Here is a 22047-nt window from a genome sequence, read left to right as displayed (position 1 = left end):
TCCTGCAGTTTGAATTCCATTTGGGACAGTTACATTTTAAATACCTGTTTAGTTGCATTTTTTTCCATATTGGACACGAAGCTTATCGCCTTAAATTAAAGAATATTTTTGTGATAATCTCTATATAATTCTATATTTCGTCATAACAGCCTTCCTTACTTCCTGTGACCTGTTCTTCTTCTTCTTCTCTCTTCAAGATTCTATCACTCAGCATCCTTACTCTATTAAAGTGTCAGTCCGCGGCGGTGGCCCGTACCTGCCAATCCTTATCCTATCGTTTTCAAATACCGATCTCTGTCCAGGTAATGTTTCTGCTCCGAGCAGTATTGCAGTCCATTCTTATCCTTTTAAAGTGACGCATTTGATAACATCCTTAACCTCTTGATGGTTAATTTTAAGTCGGTATCCTAAACTTCTGTTTTCTTTTTGGTCCTTGCCATTTTTTTTTTTTTTTTTTTTTTTTAATAAACTTTCCCATTATATCTTACTGTTTGTATCTACATTTCGACCCTCCCCAATCTTCGAGACCAATCACTGTCGATATCCCAGTCCCCTTAAATTTCTCTCTCTCTCTCTCTCTCTCTCTCTCTCTCTCTCTCTCTCTCTCTCTCTCTTTTATCCTGATCTCCACCTTATCCCAATCCTCTCATTCCCTGGAAAGTTTCCTCTCTCTCTCTCTCTCTCTCTCTCTCTCTCATCCGGATTTCCACCTTATCCCAATCCTCTCATTCCCCGAAAAGTTTCCTCTCTCTCTCTCTCTCTCTCTCTCTCTCTCTCTCTCTCTCTCTCTCTCTCTCTCTCTTATCCTGATCTCCACCTTATCCCAATCCTCTCATTCCCATAAAAAGTTTCCTCTCTCCTCCATCTTCTCTCCTCATCCTGCTCTCCCTCGTCTCTCTCTCTCTCCCTCTCTCTTTTATCTGATCTCCACCTATCCCAATAACTCTCATTCGGAAAGTCCTCTCTCTCTCTCTCTCTCTCTCTCTCTCTCTCTCTCTCTCTCTCTCTCGTCAGTAACCCTCGTATCCTAATCACCCCGTTGACTGTTGTATTGTTGCATTGCAGATACGCCCTGTGTCGAACCTTCGGCATGACCGACCCTTGCACCCACCTCTGGTGCAGCAACAGCTCCGTCCCTCACCTGTGCAAGACCAAAAAGGGTCCTCCGCTTGAGGGCACCAGTTGCGGAGACCAGAAGGTCAGTGGCGGAGGTCACATTTTGGATTCGCGAACTCTGTGTGTGTGTGTGTGTGTGTGGAGGAGATCAGTGGAGATCTCTTGGTTCTTTGGCCGTAGTTTTGGGAGTTGCCGTGGATATTGGGATTGGAAGTTTATTTGGTCATTTTTATTTATCTATTTATTTATTTCTAATCATGATTGTGTCAGTGACGAGTGAAATTTGGGATTGGGAGTTTTAGTTATTTATTTATTTATTTGTTTATTTATTTATTTCTAATCATGACTGTGTCAGTGACGAGTGAAATTTGGGATTGGGAGTTTTAGTTATTTATTTATTTATTTGTTTATTTATTTCTAATCATGACTATGTCAGTGACGAGTGGAAATTGGGATTGGGAGTTATATTTAGTTATTTATTTATTTGTTTACTTATTTATTTCTACTCATGATTGTCAGTTACGAGGGGAAATTTTGATTGGGAGTTTTATTTAGTTATTTATTTTTTTATTTTTTTATTTATTTGTTTCTAATCATGATTGTGTCAGTGACGAGGGAAAATTGGTACTGGGAGTTTTTTTTTATTTATTAATTTATTTATTTATCTATTTTATTTATTTATTTACTTACTTCTAATCATGATTGTGTCAGTGACGAATTCTCATTAAGAAATCGTTTGCAGATGCTTAAATTAAGAATCAAGTTGTTTAAATAAATAAATAAATAATATATTAGATATGGTACTAATAATTATATCCTTCCACTTCGGCAGTGGTGCCGCAACGGATTCTGCGAATCGACAACCCACGAGACGGCAGAGTCCGACGGGCAGGCGCCCGTGAGGCACAACCCGCAGGATGGCGGGTGGAGTACCTGGAGCGACTGGGGTCCTTGCTCGAGGACCTGTGGCACTGGGGTCTCCTTCAAGACGAGAGCTTGCGATAATCCTCCGTGAGTATCCTTTCTTCTTCGATTACTGAGGGTTTGTAGGATTTATTATTATTATTATTATTATTATTATTATTATTATTATTATTATTATTATTATTAGGAATAGTAGTAGTAATAGAAGTAGTAATAGTAGTGGCCATCACTATTGTTATTATTACTGTCGTTTTTTTTGTTTTTAGTTGTTCAAAGACTGACAAGAAATGAATTATAGGATATTGATCCCGTCATTATTTCTATCAGGGATGGCAGTAATAGATGTAGTATTAGCATTATGGTTATTATTGTTGTTTACATTTTAGTTGTCGTTCAAAGTCTGACAGCAAACTCCGTCACCTCTATTAAAATGAGCATTAATTCTCGCGGGACATGGTCTGCTTGCATTGTTTGCACGATTCACCTTTTAATATCGGGGTCACTGTCACCTTTACCTGTCAGTTGCGTCCACGTATCACCAACTGTCGTGAACTGGCATTGACCGATTGCTTTACAATGAGTACTTTTAGGTTTAATTGTCATCACTGAAGAGACGCGTAGAATTAATGCCACTTTGGTTATCTGGAGGCATAAAATGCTTATTTGTAGGATAGTCTTTCTCTTTTGCTGTTCTCCTTTTCATTTTCATCCTTTGAAAGAGATGGTGATAATATTTTTCCTCTGTCATCTACTACTTTTAGTTTTTCCTTAGGAAGGAGAGATTTCAGGTGCCAGTGACTGCAGTTGCTGTGACGCCAGTATTGGCGAGCTAATCAGTCATTCAGTCTTGGAGGAAGACGCTGCTTCCTTAATAGAACCAAGGAAGATTTTTCACTAATGACCAATTCTCCTCTCTGTTTTATGAAATACATCGTGGATACTAATACTTTCCTGTCCTCGCAGGCCAGCCTGGGGAGGCCGCCGTTGCCGAGGAAAGAGGGAGGAATGGAAGCTGTGTGGCAAAGAGGAGTGCCCAACGCCCCACCACGACTTCAGGGCGCAGCAGTGCAACCTCCTGCATCGCATTGCCAAGCTGGATCCCCGCCGAGCCGCCCTGTCCTGGCAGGCTTACGAGGTCAAGAAACGTTAGTTGCCTTCCAGTTTGTCTTTAGTATATCATACATTTCAGGTCATTAGGTTGTCTTGGTTGTCCTCCTTATTTCATCGTAGATATCGGGTCATTAGGACTAATAGTTGTCTTAGTCGCTTTCCAATACATTTGTTTTCATTTTCATCGTAGATATCGGATCATTAGGACTAAAAGTTGTCTTAGTCGCTTTACTATACATTTGTTTTCACTTCATCATAGATATCGACATATCGTGTCATTAGGACTAATAGTTGTCTTAGTCGCTTTCCAATACATTTGTTTTCATTTCATCGTATATATCAAGTCATTAGGACTAATGGTTGTCTTAGTCGCTTTCGAATACATTTGTTTTCATTTCATCATAGATATTGGGTCATTAGGACTAATAGTTGTCTTAGTCGCTTTCGAATACATTTGTTTTCATTTCATTATAGATATCAGGTCATTAGGACTAATACTAGTTGTCTTAGTCGCTTTCCAATACATTTGTTTTCATTTCATCATAGATATCGGGTCATTAGGACTAACAGCCATCTTAGTTGCCCTCCAATACGTTTGTTTATTTAAACATATCGTAGATTTCAGGTCATCAGGACTAAATTTGGGTATGTGGACCTTGATCAGGGCTAATGGAGGTCATTGTTAAGCTTTACTTTTATGTTTTGTGCGTTTTGCTTCACAGCATTAACACTGGCTTACCTCAGTCTTTAAAGTATCAAGTGACACTAGTTTTTATATGGCTAATTTCCTTCTCTTTACATATTTATCCTTCATGAACTCAAGTTACATACAAATAAGTTTGATTTTACTTTGGTCATGAGAAGTACAAAATTTCATGTTTAACCTGACAGTTCATATACTGTATATATGTTTCATACACCAACACTGTTTCATATTTATGTCTTATATTCTTTAGATGTTCTATATTCTAGTTTCATTCCCCTATGTCACTGCATTTTACTTAGGTCGAAAAAAGTGCAAGATTTCCTGTTATAGCCACACCACCAACGAAGTCTATCTGGGCCGAGAAAACCTGATAGACGGTACCCCTTGCTCCTATGATTCCTCAGATGATTTATGTGTGCAGGTGAGTCATGATTGCATGGTTGATCAGTTACCTTTTTTTCCACATTTCCATTTCGCATGACTTGATTTTCTTTGGTATAGTATTAGCAAGAAAAACTTACGAATAATAATTTTCCATTTAAGTGGGGGTATCTCTGTGTGCAAGTAAATTACAGTAACAATTTGGTTTTGAATAATTAGTCTCTCTCTCTCTCTCTCTCTCTCTTCTCTCTCTCTCTCTCTCTCTCTCTCTCTCTCTCTCTCTCTCTCTCTCTCTCTCTCTCTCTCTCTCTCTCACGAAATATTTGTGTATTTTGCAGTGTTTGATCTTGATTACTTATAAAAGATGAAAAGCATAGTTTGATCTCCATGTAATGAGATACAGAGGCTGTCCTTTTTTATACCCAAATTGAGAATTCCTGATGGAAGACACACTAATTCTTGCTCTGTATTTCAGGGAAAGTGCATATCAGTGGGATGCGACCAAGTCATAGGATCGTCTGCAAAAAGAGATCAATGTGGAGTCTGCAGAGGTGACGGAGGAACCTGTACCAAACATGAAGAAGTTTACCATGAAATCCCTGGCTTAGGTATGATTTAATCACCTGTGGTTACAGGTTACCAAGACTCTGGTATGATAAATTTATGTGGAGTGCAAGGATGAAGGGTACTTGCCTAATGATATAACAAGTTATGTACAAGGCTATTGCAGTTTACAGGATAAAGAACCTTTACTCTGCTGGTATGGAGATACTGTACTCAGATGGGGTCCTTTCCCAGACTGAAGGTTTTTCTGAACAATGGGAAGGTAATGGCATAGCATTTCCTCTGAAATAGGTTATTTTGCTAAGGATAGTAATCTGCAGGATTTTTTGATGCAAGGATTCTTTGAAACTTAAAGGATTGTAAATTAACATTTTTTTATCATTCCCAAAACCTTTTTTACCCATTCTCAGTAAGAGTGGTTTAGTTTTCCTTGAATTCTAAAATTAGTAAGGAAATACTCCCTCAAGCAAGTTACCCTCATAAATGATAATGCAACTTAATACTGATTACTCAAGGTTCGAAGTTCAAACATAAAACTTATATACAAGACAAATAGTAATTGCCAGCTTAAACGTTCCTTGGTGTTACCTAGCGATACTGTATAAGAATAACTTATATGTGTGATAATGAAGGTACTAATTTTACTCATTACCTGTTCTAATGTATTGTCAGTACTTGACAGGAACTATCGTAAAGTTTTTCTCTCCTTTAAAGGTTACACGACAGTAGCTATACTGCCAATTGGTGCAAGAAGTATTCTAATTCAAGAGGAGACATCAACACTGAATTTCCTCGCACTTTCCAAGAATTCTTCTGATTTCATCCTGAATGGTGGAAGATCTCAGGAACCTCCTAATACTTTTATTAGTAAGTAGACTTTCCTTTGGTTTTTCATTACATAGTGCTCAAAGGGAAAAATCATCTTATGGTTCAAATATTTACATATGATGAGGATTTTTAATTAACATTCCCAAAATGCTTGAGTATTTGAACTTATTTTATCTGATTTTCTTTGTTGTAGGTGAAGGAGTCAAATTTCATTACACTAGTGATGGAGAACGTGAAATACTGGAAGCTATTGGACCCCTTTTAAATCCAGTAACTGTAATGGTAAGTGACTGACTTGATAATCCATGATCAATTTTGTGAAAAAAGTACGGAAAAAAATTAGAAATTTATGAATATTTTTGCAGTTTATTTCTTAAGTAAAAATCTGTAAAAACCACACTGCCAACAAAGGTTGCTTTTAATGAAACTAAGTGTATTCTTTAGCCCTAAAATTTTAATTGTCTGGTAATCGCATAGCACTGACTATTATTGGTATCAATTACAGGTTCATGGATCACCAGCTCAAGAGCCAGTAAAAGTACTAACCACATTTTACACACCTGTCAAAGAAGAGTACTTCCAGTGGGAGACTGGTCCATTCACTGCATGCTCAGCTACTTGTGGAGGGTAAGCAAATGATTCCTTTGTGGTATGTTCATATAGCCGTTTCTTATTGAGTTAATTTATGAATTTAATGAGTCAGCGACCATACCAAAATCAAAGATTAATGGTTTTAAATATCCTTGTAGGGGTACAAAACATGAAACACTAATATGCAGAGACAGACGTACTGACCGTGAAGTGTTCCATGATCGGTGTAAACATTTGCCACGACCACCGTTGAATTCAACCCAGTGTAATACCTTTGGGTAAGTTTAATAGATCCTTTTAATTTGTTATATTGGGAAATATTTTTCAGTCGTTTACAAACAAGTCTATCCCATGCTTTAGAAAAGTATAGTTTACCAAGGAGGTAAACCTTCAGGACAAATACATAAATATCTGATAAAAAAAAAAAAAAAAAAAAAAAAAAAAAAAAAAAAAAAAAACTTTTTACCACCTATGATTATCAAGCTCAGAATATGGTCTGTATATAGCCATGGTACTGTTTACTTAGTTTGATAATTTCATTGCTGTAAAGAGTGTCCTAGTGCATTCCCTTTTGTCGGAAAAATAAAATACCATTGACATTCCATTGCAAAATAGTTTGTGAAATTCAAATTTTAACCTCATTGGGTCTCTTTGTCATTAATTTTTGTAATTTTTGCCATACAAAATATGGTAATTTAAAAAATATTTTAGTTGTTTTTACATGTGGTTGTACATATTTTGTACTGGACCTGACATTTTTATGAATTATAGGAAGCATGTAACATTTATGGAAATACTTGAATTGAACTGTAATTGTAGTTCTGTGTTGGTACAGATTCTACTGCTATCAACTATATTTATTCACTTTATATCTAACATTTCTAACACTTAATTCAGTGCATTATTTCATTTGAAAAATAAACCCATTTATTAATAGATGTGAAGCCAAGTGGATGGTTGGTCCCTGGGAGCACTGTTCAACAACCTGTGGTCCCCATGGAGTTCAAGAGCGAATGGTCTCTTGTGTTACGCTTCCTCATGCCCATTTCAAGAACTGGACAGAGGGCATTGTAGATCCTCTGAGGTGCCAAGACCACCCAAAACCAAAAGATACAAGGCCGTGTCGAAGGGAGGCTTGCCCTGCGCATTGGGAGCCTGTAGGATGGTCAGAGGTACGGACTTATTCTAAATGATGCTATATATTATAATGTAATTTGTACACTTCTATAGCTTCTAATCATGGGTCAAGTTCTTGTTGACTCATAATTTTTTTTATAAACTTGAAAATTAGCAAATTTACTTTTCTTTCCATTATACTATTAAGTGTTACTTAAGTGAAATCCCAAGGCAACCATTTAGACAGTGGTCATTTGTAGTCTTGTGAAAGATGTTATCAGCTGTATTTCTTTTTACAGGAGTTCAGGCACAGATGAAAAGACCTGATTATTGGCCTTCATAACTTAATAATCCTCCATCTTGTCAGATTAAATTTTTTGAAGTAGGTCAGTCATGCCTCTGGCCATTTTTCTTGAAAGTTAAAATTATACTTTTATGCCCATGTTGTGGGCAAACAGCATGCTGAGAGATGTTTTTCATACAATTGATTTATTGTGTAATCTTGGTACATGAGCATGTACAAAAAAATTAAATTCTTTTACAAATTTTTTACCTCTTGTAACTTACAGTATCTTTACTGTCATATTATCTAGTTTTACTCTGTAAAGTGGAATTAAAACAAAATTTATAATGATGATTTGGTCATACATTTTTTATAAAATGACATTCTTTCACTAGACATTTAAGGTGATGTGGTCAAGACCACTTTTCAATAAGATTACTTTTTAATAGATTGCTGTATATCATGAGCGATTCAGTCGTTGTTTGACATGAAAATTAAAGTAGGCTAATATTTTTAATGTTCTGTCAAGAGCTATGGCATGAATAGAAATTAAAAGTGATTGCATTGTGTTTTTAGATACATATTTACAGTGTTCCCCTTGTATTCGCATGGGATGGGTCCAGATCCCCCGCAAATAGCAAGAATCCGCAAATATTTAGTTGAAACCCCTATAAAAATGCTTAAAACTGCCTATTTTGTTAGATAAAACTCAAGAAAAACTTACTTAAAATCTTTAATACCTGGTATTTTTAATAGTTTTATAACAAAAATATGCATTTTATGATGAAATTGATGAAAAAACCACGATTTGTGGATATTTCTCAGAAAAATACCGCAAATAAGAGAATTTTCTAAGAATAATGGGGGTACAGTATATGTTCAAGAGAGAAATCTGCGAATACATGAGTCCGCGAATATGAGGGGGTTCACTGTACCCCTTTACTTTGAAATGTGGAAATAGTTCCATGCACACTTTTCACATAATGTTGCACCAGTTAATTTGTCACATATTTCTTGTACCTCAGACGTGCTATGTTTTCTCTTGATTGTCTTCTCTCTCTGCACTGGCTGCACACACTGCTTTTATTCTTGACTTGCACACCAGTTTTTGGACCTGCTTCTAAAATATGACTTTGGTTTATCAGTTATGTAAGGCGTATTTGCATGAAAACTTTGATCTTAATTTTATTATATATATAAATATTTTGGGTCATTCTTACTGGAATAACATTTCCTATTACTTTTCAGTGTTCAGTGACCTGTGGTGTTGGTGAACAAGAGCAACTTTTGGAGTGCATGGGAGGTGGAGGAAACGAGGTCACCTATGAATGTGGCCCCCGTCCGAAAGAAATGCGGGCTTGCATCAAGCCCTCATGTTCTCCGCCCCCTTGTCAAAGGGATGCTTCCGAGTTTTGTCAACTTCCTGTGTTATACAAGTACTGTAAACTACCCAAATACAATATTCTCTGTTGCCACACGTGTGCCAATGTGGTTCATTAAAAACATCTCTTACAAATAAAAAAAAAAAGACAGTCGGTATTTACCACAGGTATTTGTGCAAGAATGCTTTTCTTGTTGTTAATGCATTGTTTTGTAGATTCGTTCTTGAAAAGCTAGTTTTTGTGGTGCTGCAGTTACTGTTATATACTGTATATGTGTATGTGTAGTTTATATGTTGAAGCATGAAGTTACTTCAGAGATAAAGGAGTGAATTTGTAGAGGTGAATTGTTGCTGGTGCTTGTAACTTTTGTAATGTAGTAGAATCTGGTGTTTTGGCTTGCACAGACTGGTAAATGTTAATGTTTCTCTTTGTGCAGAGGCCAAGTAAAGGGGCCTATTTAAATCCAAGACTAGATAAAACAGAGAGAAAAGATGAAAAATAGTTTTGTGTCACATATTAAGAGGCTACCTCTTTCTAAGAGGGGTATGGTTATAGAAATCATGGACAATAAATGAAAAGTTACTCAGTTTCCATGTGGACTGGAAAAGTGATGGAGCTGACTTTGACACATGCAAATTTGGGTGATGACATTCTGCTGGTGGTGATCCACCCATAATTGCCAGAGCGAAAGACTGCTCAAATAACGTGACAATTATTCTGACACTTTGTGATTAATGTTCAGCAGATAAATGGTTATCTGTTACTTAATGTTATTTGTGATAAATAAAATGTTTAAAATATTGTGATAAATCATTTTCTTGGTGTGTGGGAGTAAAGTGGATTAGTATATCTTCTGGAAATTGGTGACTGAAAAAAAGTGTAGATAAAAATTCAGTGTACAAGTCAGACTTTCAATGAAATTTTAACTAAGTGGTGAGAGGAGCAATCAGCCAGAAAAGTGGTAAAATGATAGATGTGGCATGATGGTGGCCAGTGGGAAGGCCCACGAAAATCGAGGTGAAAGTTTGAGGACGTGGATTTAATGTACATTCAGGAAGAAATGGAACAGGATAGAAGGATATGGGAAGACCTTATCAGATCTCGAACCTTGTATAAATGTGAATGATGCTAGTGATATTCTAACTTGTAGCTAGTATATTAAAAACCATGAAGAGGTCGTACGTACACAAAAGAATTCTAGAAATACCATAGTTCTTTTTGACTGTTGAAGCCCAACTGGTTTTTATTCTTGGAGAGATTCTACTCATTTGTAATGCCAAAAATCCATCAGATTTCACATATCTGTATCAGAGTTCCTGTAAACAGTTTAGAAGAATGAACAAGACTGCAGATAACTTCTGAGTAATGGCAAGAAGCGGAAAATCTGGAGCGTAACATCATCGTCGTCACCATGAAACAAATGCAATGCTTTTATCTACACCAGAAGGTGACATTAAATGTAATTGTAGATCAGGAGGCCAAAAGGATTGTAATTTCATTAGCAGGAAATTTGGCTAATGGACCCAGGTCACAAACTCATCATCAAATAAATACCAAACGTGACGAGCATGAAATGAAAAATGAGAGACCAACTGGAAGCTGTATAGTGAAAAAGATAATATCCATAGAGCCTAAATATCATATTTGTTCAAGAGAATTAGAGCAAACTATTTGTGCACTTAAATGGCTTTTAACGAAGACAAAATTAGAAATACATGAGTAAAATTTGAAAATACACATTCCAAGGTAGAATTATTCAGAAAATGTATATTGACAATGTTAAAACCCATTATTGGAAGGAAATCAAGCACTTCGAATGGATTGAATCACCTTAATAATAGGAAATGGTCAGAAGGCTCCTAACTTGAAAAGTGTTAATTTCAGAGAAAAGGGAACAAATTATGTGGGTGCACTTAGTCAACACGCCAAAATATTTGATAGGTATGGTGGTGAATTGGTAGTTTGAAACTAGAATTGAGACGAGGTCTTAATATCTCTAGAAAAAAAAAAAAGTAGTAGAAGTAGTAGTAGTGGTAGTAATAGAAATTTGAAAAAACAAAATACTATATGTAGAAGGAAATTTCTGGAATCCCCTTACTGTCTTGCCATTTGAACATTTGAACATGGTATTGAGTCTGTTGATATATAAGAACAAACCTTTTATTTTTACTCATGCATTTTCCTGACTTTGAAATAGTTAAAGAGAGAAATTAGGCTAAGTTTGCCAATGCCTGAGGAAGGCCCTAACACTCACATTTTTACTGTATTACTTGTTTTACAGTTAATGGCCAGCATCACAGATGCTAAGCATATTCTCGTACAGTATGTTCTATTTTTCATCATAGTCAAGATTTGATGATAAGTGTAAAAATGAGCTTGGTACTGGTGAGGTAGTATCTTTACTTTCTACCTTAGACCCTCAACCTTTGTTGCTCCTTGATCTTATATTTCTATTTCACTTTTTCCTTTGAGTATTTCATCAATGAGGAGAGAGAGGCACCTCAGTGGCATGGTCGGTATGGTGTTGGTGTACCACCTCAGTGGTTGCGAGTTCGATTCTCAGGCATTCCATTGAGGTGTGAGAGATGTGTATTTCTGGTGATAGAAGTTCACTCAAGACATGGTTTGGAATTCACATAAAGCCGTTGGTCCCGTTGCTGAATAACCACTGGTTCCATGCAACGTAAAAACACCATACAAACAAACAAATCAATGAGGAGAGTAAATCGAAGTTTCAGTAAAATTAAAGCTAATGTGCTGTGTAGTGAAATGGAACTCCACAAGAAGTTGAAAAGGCCAGCAGTTTAGTACTTTCCTCAATTGAACCTAGTATGCTTGTCATTCAGTGGAATCTCTTAGGTATTTTGACTTCAGAAATCAATATCATTGCGATTTAGACCAAAATTGTATGCTATACTTCTCCCTCTTCAGTTTTTCCAAAACTGAAATACAGTATTGGAATCAGGAGCGAGGTTAGAAGCTATTGTTGATTTACCCACATTCTTGCTTTGAATCATCACCTACATACAAATAGGTTTTCCCATAGAGGCAGAATATTTAACTAGGCGAGCGTTTCCTTCCTGATTGTTGAACAGCTAGATGATATGCACAAGTGGAAAAAAAAGTTTGTACTTAGGAAACAAAATTTTTAGATTTTGTATTTTTGTTACTATCCAGTCAACACTTCTGGGGAGCTTTTGGATCTGTTTGGCTTCTTGAGAGTTAACTCTTTAATAGAAACTGACAATAGACCCAAAACAATACTCAAGCAGTCAGAAAGGGTGTCCTTCTAGAGAACCCACCAAGACTTTTCTGAGAAACTTGGCTAACTTTTTGAGTGTTGTTTATCATAAGTAACCTGACACCTTTGACAATTGCTTGATAATGTCTACTGTTACCTGTATAAGCCAGCTTTTTCCAAGATTCTTCGTAGTTCAAGGCTCTTTTTATCTTCACATAAGTCTTTCATATTGCAAACTTAGCTTGCTGCTACTTTGCCAATGATTTTTAGTATTTCGTCTTAAACTGGTTCCAACAGCACTATTAGAAATTTTATTACTATTAAGTACCTGAAACATTAAGCATTGACAGTTATGTCCTATGTTCAGGGAGCTTCATTTTTAGCTATATTTGTGAGGCTTTGTTGTTCCACTTGTAGAGCTTCGATCACTTTAACTTACATGGTTTAATTGTATTCTATATAATTATCGAGCCTTCCTTCACGCCTGTGAGCTCTGATTCCACATTTTTGTAGGCTCTGGTTTTTAACTCCGAGAACTTGTTCTCAGTCTTGCTCATTACAATGTTTTTAGTCTTTTGTCTGGTTACTGAAATGTGTGGGTCCTGCATCATATCCATTTTGGTTTGAAACCACAGATAATGAGCACATACTATCCAGTCAAGGCCCACCTTGTTAACATCACTTGCACCCCTCTGTGCTATGGATAGTTTCCATTTTGTGTAGCCATCCTTTGTTTACAGCAGTTGGCACCTGATCTTTCTTTTTTTGCTTTTTAATTTTTTTAAGCACTATTAATACTGCTTTTTATATTCCTTCAAAAGTGTCTGCCAAACCCAATTTTCCTAAATTGTCCCTTCTTTATCAATTGAAGTTTTGTGCTGTTAATTGAATTGGTTACTGTATCCATAGCTGGTTAAAAAAAAAAAAAAACACTTCTGTAGCTTCTGAGCTACATCAGAATCCAATTGAAACTTCATGAGTAACTCCATGAAAGGATTTTATATAAGAAGGGTGATCTTTTGTGGGTCCCATTAGGCTAAATTTCTCAAAGCCAGGATTTCTCAAGATGATGGCTACATAGCATTCTGAAGCCCAAGCCTTTAAAGGTGCTTTTTTTTTCTCCCTACATGGCAAGTCAAATATTAAAAGTTCTTTACCTGTAGCTGGTTCCTGGTACTACAAAGAGACCCTGACACTGGCTTAAGAGGTTGGGTTCTTGCTAGATAGTCCTGCATGGCAACCACTAGGCACATTATCTCATCCAGTGCGCCACTAAAGATTTCTTGGATCGATAGAGCCAAAAAGATTCTTGCATCTCATCAGATGACAGTCTAGATGTTCACTGCAAACTCGTGAACAACAAGACCAAGAGAAATCCCAAGCCATTCTGTAGCCAGAAAAGATATAAAAGGCCATGCAGCTCATCAGACAAGGGCGAGATCCTGATCCGAGGTTTCTCCCAAGGACTTCACAACACCTGAGTTTGGTTGCAGAAACTAACAACTTTACCAAAGAGGTGGTCATGCTCCTCAGTCAGAAGACCCAATTCAGTGACAGAGAAACAGGCTTTACTAGCTGTATCAAGAGGCACTTGTAAACATTCCCAATATGTTGATGTGCAGATGAATGTTTATTGAAATCCCAGGTTGTGACAATAGGTAAGGAGATGGTCTCTGTTCTGTAGCAACTGGATCTCAATGATGCCAAACCAGACTGTTATTGAGCTAATACTCAAGTATTCTGTGTAATAGTGTCCAAATTGTGTCAGTTCCTTAGCAGAAAAAATGGAGGAACATCTTGAAGGATGATATATGGGCATCTGGAAATCACATCCTGCAGGTTCACCAAAAGCATGAAGCTGTCATTTGAATCTGACATGGAACGAGTTATATCCATCTTAACCGAGTTTGTAGCATAAAACTTTTAGCACAAAATCTCCAAGTTCTTGGATTGCCCTTTGAAAATAATAAGAAGTGTTTACAGCATTTTGTATTTTATTATCAAATATAACTGTAAAGCACAATAATAAATGTCGGTATAAATATAATATACATTATAAAAATTGCACACTTTAGAACATTCATCTCTTTAAAATGAAACACACATGGAATATAACATTTCATCCAGCAATATACAGTAACATGCCGTTAAGGTAGGTTAAAGATAAAAAAAAAGCTTAAGCAACATTTCAGCACTTAAAACCGAGGTAAGAGTTGAATTAAACTATTCTGATATTGACAATGAATAAAACTTGCCTCAAAAGTAATTTCATAACTCACTAAAAAAACTGAAAGATTTATTACTCCCCTAACTTTATGCAAGACTGATTGTACAGTTATTGATATAACAGATCATAAAGCGCACACATACATATGTATTGTACAGTTATTGACATAACAGATCATAAAGCACACACATACATATGTATTGTACAGTTATTGACATAACAGATCAGAAAGCACACACATACATATGTATAAATACTATCAACTATAAAACGATTGTTACAAGAAACATATGTACATGAGAACGGTTGATATACCATAATCCTCCATAAAGTAAAAACCTTTGGGAAACTGCATTATACTGTACCTGGGAATCAAATGAAAGATGTATAGTTTACCAAAACTCAATGTAGGCAACAGTAACACACTTTTTGGGAATGAAAGGAACCACCAAAGGGTCCTTAACGGCAATACACCTTTATGGACTTAAGGGAACCCCACCTGTCCACTCGACCCAATAAGTTAAACAAAAAACCTTTAAAGGCAAAAAATAGTTCTAGAATGAACCTAATAAGATGTATAATTGGATGAAGTGCTTAAGACTCGGCAGCAAACTTGCAGAAGAAACTACGTGGTAGCAGGTAGTCAACAGTTCCCTCCTGAAAAGGAAAAAAATATTTGAAGGTAAGGCTATTTAATAAAAGTCTTGAAGTTAACATATGCTATGCACTAAAGGTACATTCAAATCTGAAATAATTCGGTGTAAATGGGACCAATATTACACAACAATTCATATTAATTTTCAGCATAAACTGGGTCAAAGTAACTATGGCACAAATTACCTAAGCTTCTGAGGAAAACAGTTGTCTACATCATCTGGACATTTGCCATATTACCCTTCCTCTAACAAGGAGGTGGTTATAGCCCTTTCCCTACTCCTTCGGAGTTCACTCAACATTTACAGAGTTTCCACTAATGAAGACTCACTAATTGTGGTACATAATTATTCCTTAATCACCCTAGACTAGTCTTTTTTAATTTTACTGGCCTTACCAACCCCAAAATTATATAAAAAATTATATAAAAAAACATACTTTTTGTTTTAAGTCAGCTTGAAAATTGTATACAATACTGATTAAATTAACCTAAATGAGAGAGCCACGAGTATGTACTATATATGTCGCAAAGCATAACTTGATGTGGTTAGGTCTAAATAAGGTAAGGATGTTGATGTGGCAGAGGTATATGGGCTAAGACTGAGGTTCCCTACTTGCAGTAAAAAGGAAAGGATTCATTACCAACAAAATTACTCAGATATATATCAAGATGTGTATCATACCTAAATATTCAACTAAGGAAGTATTTCTTTAGACTTGAATATCAATGCTAATTCTATATATGTAATGCTAATTCTACATATGTATGTACGTACTATATTAATTAATGACTAAACTTATTCAAAAGTTATTACTCCTGGTAACCCTGAGCTTCCATATAAAATAAATACTGGCCCTTTAAAAATGGTAACCATATCTCAAATTATGTGAAATCATCCATTTAAATTCGATAAGGTATGAGCTCTGCAAATCTGCAACTGAAAAACTATCATCATCATACCATTAGGATATAAATTGTCAATTTTACTGCAAATTCTTATGAGAAAATACTCAAAACAAACAGCAAAACAAAGTGCACAAAACTTTAACAAATAAGGTTACCAACCATCATCCCTTCCACATATATCTATAACTTTACCAAAGAAGAACTTATAAATTCACTTACATAAACAGGTTTACAGTTGATACGTGCATACCACTCCATGCTATAAAGGCACATTAGAATTCCAGTTCCAAAGATCAATGTGACCCACAGGAATATATTAAATTGTCTGGCTTTGCTGTTAACAAACATAAATGCAACTGAAAGAAAAAAAGCAGAGCATTAGAAATAATGGTGTAAGCTATTTATGTATCAAGATAGTCAATAGTACTTAAGAAATAATACAGTAAAGCGATTGCCACATTAGAAGGAAAAACATTTGATAATGGCAATCCAAAATTTTGTAACACATTCAGTATGATATCGAAATACAGTATAACAGGAGTGAATGCACCTTACCTCCAAAACCTCCAAACATGATCAGAAGAACTGGGTAGAAAAATTTAAACGCAAAGGCCAATATGTACTCGTGAACAACAGAAGAAATGAAAAACACCACCAACATTGGGAAACATCGCAGCTGGGCACAGTTCTTCCCTTGTCTTCGCTGTAAACAGAGAGAAATGAGCCAAAGATGATGATAATATATTAATACTCCGTGATGACTTTTACCTATACGTACTATGTACATACATATACTATATAGTATGCATAATGTTACATTAAGATAAGGAAGAAATCTTAAAATACTTCCTGGCCAAAATATAAACTAATTTCATAAAATACTCATATTGTACCGTATTTATAAAAACTGGAACATAATAGTCAAAGACAGCTTTACCTGCCATGCTACCACATCTCTGTAGACATACTCGTATAGCCAGTCATGAACAACACAATTCCAAGTACGATAGAATCTAGCATAGGAGGTAGAATTCCACCAATCCTGTAGAAAGAAATATACTATAAGGAGTTTCATATACGTACAATATTTAAAAGATATACTAATGAGATTAATTGATTTGATTACCATTTTCAAGAATAAAGGCAAGACTAGTAAGATAAACCATTTTATTATTTAAGCTAATTTGCAAATCTTTTAACAGTCATGTAAATAGTTTTATGCAATGTATTGCAAATTTGTCCCAATTAACTTTTCTACAGGAAATGCTATCCTTTGTAAGCAAGTACTAGTTTATTTTTTATAAATAGGGATGTAGTTTAGTAGGATGTAATGTGAGCTTTAGGTGGATAAAACCATAACAAACTTACCTTGTAGAACATTCTGTCAGCAAATCTTAACATCTCTGCAAATGCATTCAACCATGCATGAAGGATGGCAAAGAATCCACAGAGCAAAACAAGAGATCCCGGGAACATACAGGAAAAGACGGCCACCATGAGATTTGTCTGCAAGAACATAAAAAATGAAGAATGCCATCTGAAGGCTACATATTTTTTTTCTAGCCAAGGTAAAGTGAATATTTTCTTTACGCAAGTTTGTGCAATTTTTTTATAACAGTAATAAGACAATTTTACTCATTCATTATTTTAGTGAGAAATAGTATCTTCAACAGTGAAAGAATCACTCAAAATACCTCTGATCATCATTTCTGAACAATTGTAAGGATCTTTGATACTAAATCTGGCCAAATTTGCAAACACAAAAGTTAACTATAAAAAACAAACCCATCTCTTCAGTAACTGAGGAAGCAAATGCAGAGGAACAAATATAAAATATAATTCATGTTCACTTTTTTATATCTCTTAACGAATAGGCTGTAATGATAAACTATGCAAACTTGTGCTGATAGAGGGGAAAAAAAAAGAAAAAAAAGACAGCAAATATATGACATCTCACCCCATTGAATGATTCCTGTCCGAATTTTTGGAAGACTGGCACACAAAAGCGTACAAAAAGGAAGTGTGTGTAGAAGAGGCAACCAATCACTTGCCCCAAGTCATTGATGACATTCCGCCAATTGATACTTTCATTTCTAGGAAAAATAAATATGCATATATGTAGTCATTAGTATTAATATTTATATATAATGTGCATTAATTCTGTCTTTATTTAAAATTAACAATTATTATTACATATACTACATGCTATTAACTAGTTTCAGCTGACCACTATAGAAAAATCAACTCTCTTAGGCTTGGCCAAAGCATACATTTGAAACAGTGAAGTTAAAAGGCAAGTTTTTGACATTACATCAGCACTTGATTAAATTAATAGCAAAGGAGTTACAAATGTGGATAACAGCTAAGTAATGAGCTAGGTCCTATTAAATTTTCTGAATTAATGTAATTTTTTAATGAACAAGCCTCCGTATTTGTGAAACAATTTTGCTGAACAAATGGAAATTATTTGATGGAGAAAAATTAACTGTGGATTAACGGAATGTACTACTTTCTAATTAGCAGCCCTAAAAATAAAACCTTGATAATTTTAACTTAAATTTAGTTCCTAATTAGTAACCCTATTTGTTTCCCACACAACAGTCTCCAGTAAGCCCCTTTAATCCCTGAAAATTATTTTCTCACCGTGGATATTCGTCTCGGTAAATTAGTGTTGGAGCAAACAGAAAATAGAGATAGTGAGAAAAATCTGGACATAAAATCTTCGTCGGTTCATCGTCATCTTTCTTGTATCTGATGGCTCGAGAGAGATTACTCCTCACAAATGCCCATGTCTTCATGAACATTCTCACCTGAAACAGAGTTGGCATGAGTCAGTTGTAACTTAGTAAAGGTCAATGTAATTACAATGGCAGCGTGTAAGAGCTATAGCAGTTGCAACTTAGTGAAGAGCTAAGACTTAGCCATTACCTTAGCAGTCTTACAGTTGGTTTCAACTTAGCATGGGTTCATAGTTATGATTTTATTTATGAAGGCCAAATAATTATAATTTGGTGAAGATTAATTATTACTTAACAATCAGTCATTACCTGTGACTGATTGGAAGCTGAGGGTCTGAGATTTGGTTATATATCAGGGAAGGTACAAGATTTTATATGAAATGTTACTGAAAGTTTATGAGTTTGTTATAATTTGTGAAAAGTTCGTGTTACGGAAAGTTTATGAGTTTGTTATAATTTAGTGAATGTCATTGTCTACAGCTTTTGGGGCACAGATTAATCCATGTACTGTAACGTAATGAAGTTGTAGAATTGGATGTGAAAAGTATATAGGCTGCAGAGAAACATATGCTAGCAAAGGTAGAGCAACTGCTCTGTTTTCGAGATAAAAAGAAAGCAAGTACTACAGTATACTGTAAACAGAAGCTTCGTTGAAACCCCAAAAATTCATGATTTAACAATATGTAAGCAAGAATGATAGCATTAAAAACTACAAATTTACATAAATGAAGATGACAAAACAGGCTAAAATCAATGTATAAAGGGAAATGAAAAAAAGAAAAACTACTCCATCCTCTAACCTGTTCGCATAGGATGATGAGAGCCGAGGCAGGTGGGAGATTATGATACAACAGACTCGATAATGGCAGGTACATGAAGAGAACCAAATAAATACCATATAACAGGCCTCCACAAGCATCGTACGCACCTTAAATTAAAAAAAAAAATTATGTAACTTATTTGAATACGGTACTTTACCCAGAGGTCATATTCACAGATAATTCCAAAGAATCAAAGATTTCACCAGCATACAGTTAATTAATAAGGTAAAAACTAAAACCATCATTAAAGGCCAGATGATGAAAAGCAACTTAACTTTCACAGCTTGAAAGATTCCCTTCTTGATATATAGTACGTACAAGTAGAATCTTGCCATAATGGACCCATATTTATCAATGTGTTTAGTTAGATTACAGTGACTGGGTATGCTAAAATGCTTCCCTTTATTGACTTTGAAGATATGACCAGAGGGCTATTTAACAGTTTACTAATCAGTTTGATAATTAGGGTAATGATATTGATTTATGTATGACTGGTAGGTTAAGTGTACAACTATTTAATTATGTACAGTACAGAATTATTATATCATGAACATCCTTCTTGACTGCTGTAGATACATAAATCCTGTACTAACAATCCTGTATTCTCTATATTGTAGTATACAAAATGTAATAAGGTGAGTATACAAAGTGTACTGTGTATGTTTATGCCAAAACCCAGACCCATTTTTTTAAAAGCTTTTGTCTTTAATTACTTCTCCAGTTTGGATCAGCTACTACCCCTGGCCAGAAATGAACAGGTCTTAAGTTATGCACACCCCAATCATATGGAGCCCGTTATTACCAGTCTACATCTGTCACCCTTAATTTAAGAGCCTGCAGGAAAGTCACAGTGCATATTCACCTGGATGTTAATTAGAAAATACCTGGCATATTATGTCTGTTGTGCGCCCAGTGGTGAAAACTGAGGTATACAAATATTGCTGTACTAGTAAACATGCACACCCATATCACAATGACACGGTCGAGACTCCCAAATGCCCACACGATGAGAGACAGGTCAAGATTCAAGCTGGGTGAGAGTTAGAAAATAATGATTAAAGTCAGTAAGCTCAACAAAGAACAGGAGAAATTAATAATTTAACTAATAAAAATGCAAAATATTTTAACAGGTTTTAAAAGGACCGCAAAAATAGGAAAAATCCATGAACAGTAAGTAAAAGGTTAAACGAAATAATTATAAATTAAATCATTCAGATATAGCTGTTAACAGTAACAGATGTAAACAAAAATACAGGACAAAAATGCCTTAGTGAAAAAAAAAGGATTGATGTGGGTCCTTGTAAACCATAAATCTCTCACCTGCCAGTTTGTATGATTTCTTCAAGGACTTTGTTAAAAAAGAGCAAGACTAGAATAGCAACAAAGATATTATAAATGCTCTCCATGTGACTGACATTCAGTAGCTCTTTTAGTAAAGAGGGCCTCGCTACAAACATTCTCCTTGGAAGCTGTCCTGGTTTGTGAGCCCTGCGGATTGAACAGTAAATACAATCAATGTTACTGAATACAGTATTACAAAATATCTCTGTACCTAGAAACTACAGAACTCGAGCACATTTAATTTAGAGGAAAGAGCCTTCTATTGCAAAAGGTTCTTACTTTTTATTCTGCAATGCCTATGAAAAAACAAAAGATACGAAGATAAATTGGCTGAATTTTGCATATGCGTGCAAGTATTCCCTTATCTATAATTCATGCAGATAGTTAGAAAAGATCATCATGAGAAAATATGTCTCAAATATTATAAAAAAAATGCCAATTGATATATGAATCCAAACAGTGGTTAGATGAAAAATAAAACTATAAACGTATTGAAACTAGCAATTTTAAATTATGGGACTAATGGAGAAGCCCTGTACAAATATATAAATGCAGGTACATTCAGCATTTGTGATTCTAGGAAATTATTATCAAAGTAAATATATCGAAGTACAGTTAACTGGTATCTCTGAGAATAGATTATCCAGCAACAACTTTAAACTGAAATCCTGAAAGTATTGTGCACAATAACTTACTCTTTACTAGAACTATGAGATCTTGTGAGAGCAGAGGTGAAGGATGTTGAGGAACTTCTGACGAAGCATCCCGCCACAGGAAGATTGGCTTCTTTGAACCCTACTAGACGTTTTTCGATTAGGTTGGACACATCTGACTCTATGGTACATTGTAGATCCTGCAATGTGAGAAGCAACGTCAATTCTACTTTATGACTGTATTTTTTTTATGGGGACAAGTGTTCCTAACAGAATGGACAACCTTATATTCCCATCTGGGCCAGGCCTAAGGAGGGCCCAAAAAAAAAAGATAATAGGAGGGGCAGCTGACTAAATTATTTAAGTTGACATCAAAACAAGGAAAGAAAATGCTTAGTGTACATGTATGGATCAGATTTTCTTTAAATTCAGATAATTTTCCTAATTGGATAATGCTCAATGTT

General features: G+C 35.4%; 2 protein-coding genes across 4 annotated transcripts in view; one reads left to right on the top strand and one right to left on the bottom strand.

Annotated features, from left to right (window-relative positions):
* The window catches only part of LOC135206056 (A disintegrin and metalloproteinase with thrombospondin motifs 3-like), a 115793-nt gene extending 105991 nt beyond the window's left edge, over positions 1-9802 (top strand). Inside the window, exons 8-19 of one of the 2 annotated variants that reach the window (XR_010312667.1) lie at positions 1066-1198; positions 1949-2127; positions 3004-3185; positions 4156-4277; positions 4713-4845; positions 5516-5668; positions 5823-5911; positions 6135-6256; positions 6379-6498; positions 7158-7392; positions 7636-7722; positions 8868-9004. Coding sequence is in view for 1 of the 2 variants with exons in the window: in XM_064237245.1 (XP_064093315.1) it covers positions 1066-1198; positions 1949-2127; positions 3004-3185; positions 4156-4277; positions 4713-4845; positions 5516-5668; positions 5823-5911; positions 6135-6256; positions 6379-6498; positions 7158-7392; positions 8868-9119 (1720 nt within the window). In the remaining variant the exon portion in view is untranslated. Of the gene's footprint in view, positions 1-1065; positions 1199-1948; positions 2128-3003; positions 3186-4155; positions 4278-4712; positions 4846-5515; positions 5669-5822; positions 5912-6134; positions 6257-6378; positions 6499-7157; positions 7393-7635; positions 7723-8867 lie in introns of both variants that reach the window. The other variant, XM_064237245.1, reaches the window with a different exon arrangement.
* Positions 9803-14222: 4420 nt separating this feature from the next.
* Positions 14223-22047, bottom strand: part of LOC135206057 (sterol O-acyltransferase 1-like) — a 24977-nt gene continuing 17152 nt past the window's right edge. For both annotated transcript variants that reach the window (XM_064237247.1, XM_064237248.1), the window contains exons 3-13: positions 21626-21783; positions 20910-21077; positions 20474-20619; positions 19569-19696; positions 18674-18840; positions 17988-18123; positions 17399-17536; positions 16968-17072; positions 16586-16733; positions 16250-16386; positions 14223-15126 (exon numbers count right to left, since the gene is read on the bottom strand). In XM_064237247.1, the coding sequence (XP_064093317.1) occupies positions 15064-15126; positions 16250-16386; positions 16586-16733; positions 16968-17072; positions 17399-17536; positions 17988-18123; positions 18674-18840; positions 19569-19696; positions 20474-20619; positions 20910-21077; positions 21626-21783 (1494 nt within the window). In that variant the 3' untranslated portion in view covers positions 14223-15063. The remainder of the gene's footprint in view (positions 15127-16249; positions 16387-16585; positions 16734-16967; positions 17073-17398; positions 17537-17987; positions 18124-18673; positions 18841-19568; positions 19697-20473; positions 20620-20909; positions 21078-21625; positions 21784-22047) is intronic.

The sequence above is a fragment of the Macrobrachium nipponense genome, chromosome 29 (genome assembly GCF_015104395.2).
Source record: "Macrobrachium nipponense isolate FS-2020 chromosome 29, ASM1510439v2, whole genome shotgun sequence".
NCBI lineage: Eukaryota > Metazoa > Arthropoda > Malacostraca > Decapoda > Palaemonidae > Macrobrachium > Macrobrachium nipponense.
This window is presented reverse-complemented; position numbering and strand designations above follow the sequence as displayed.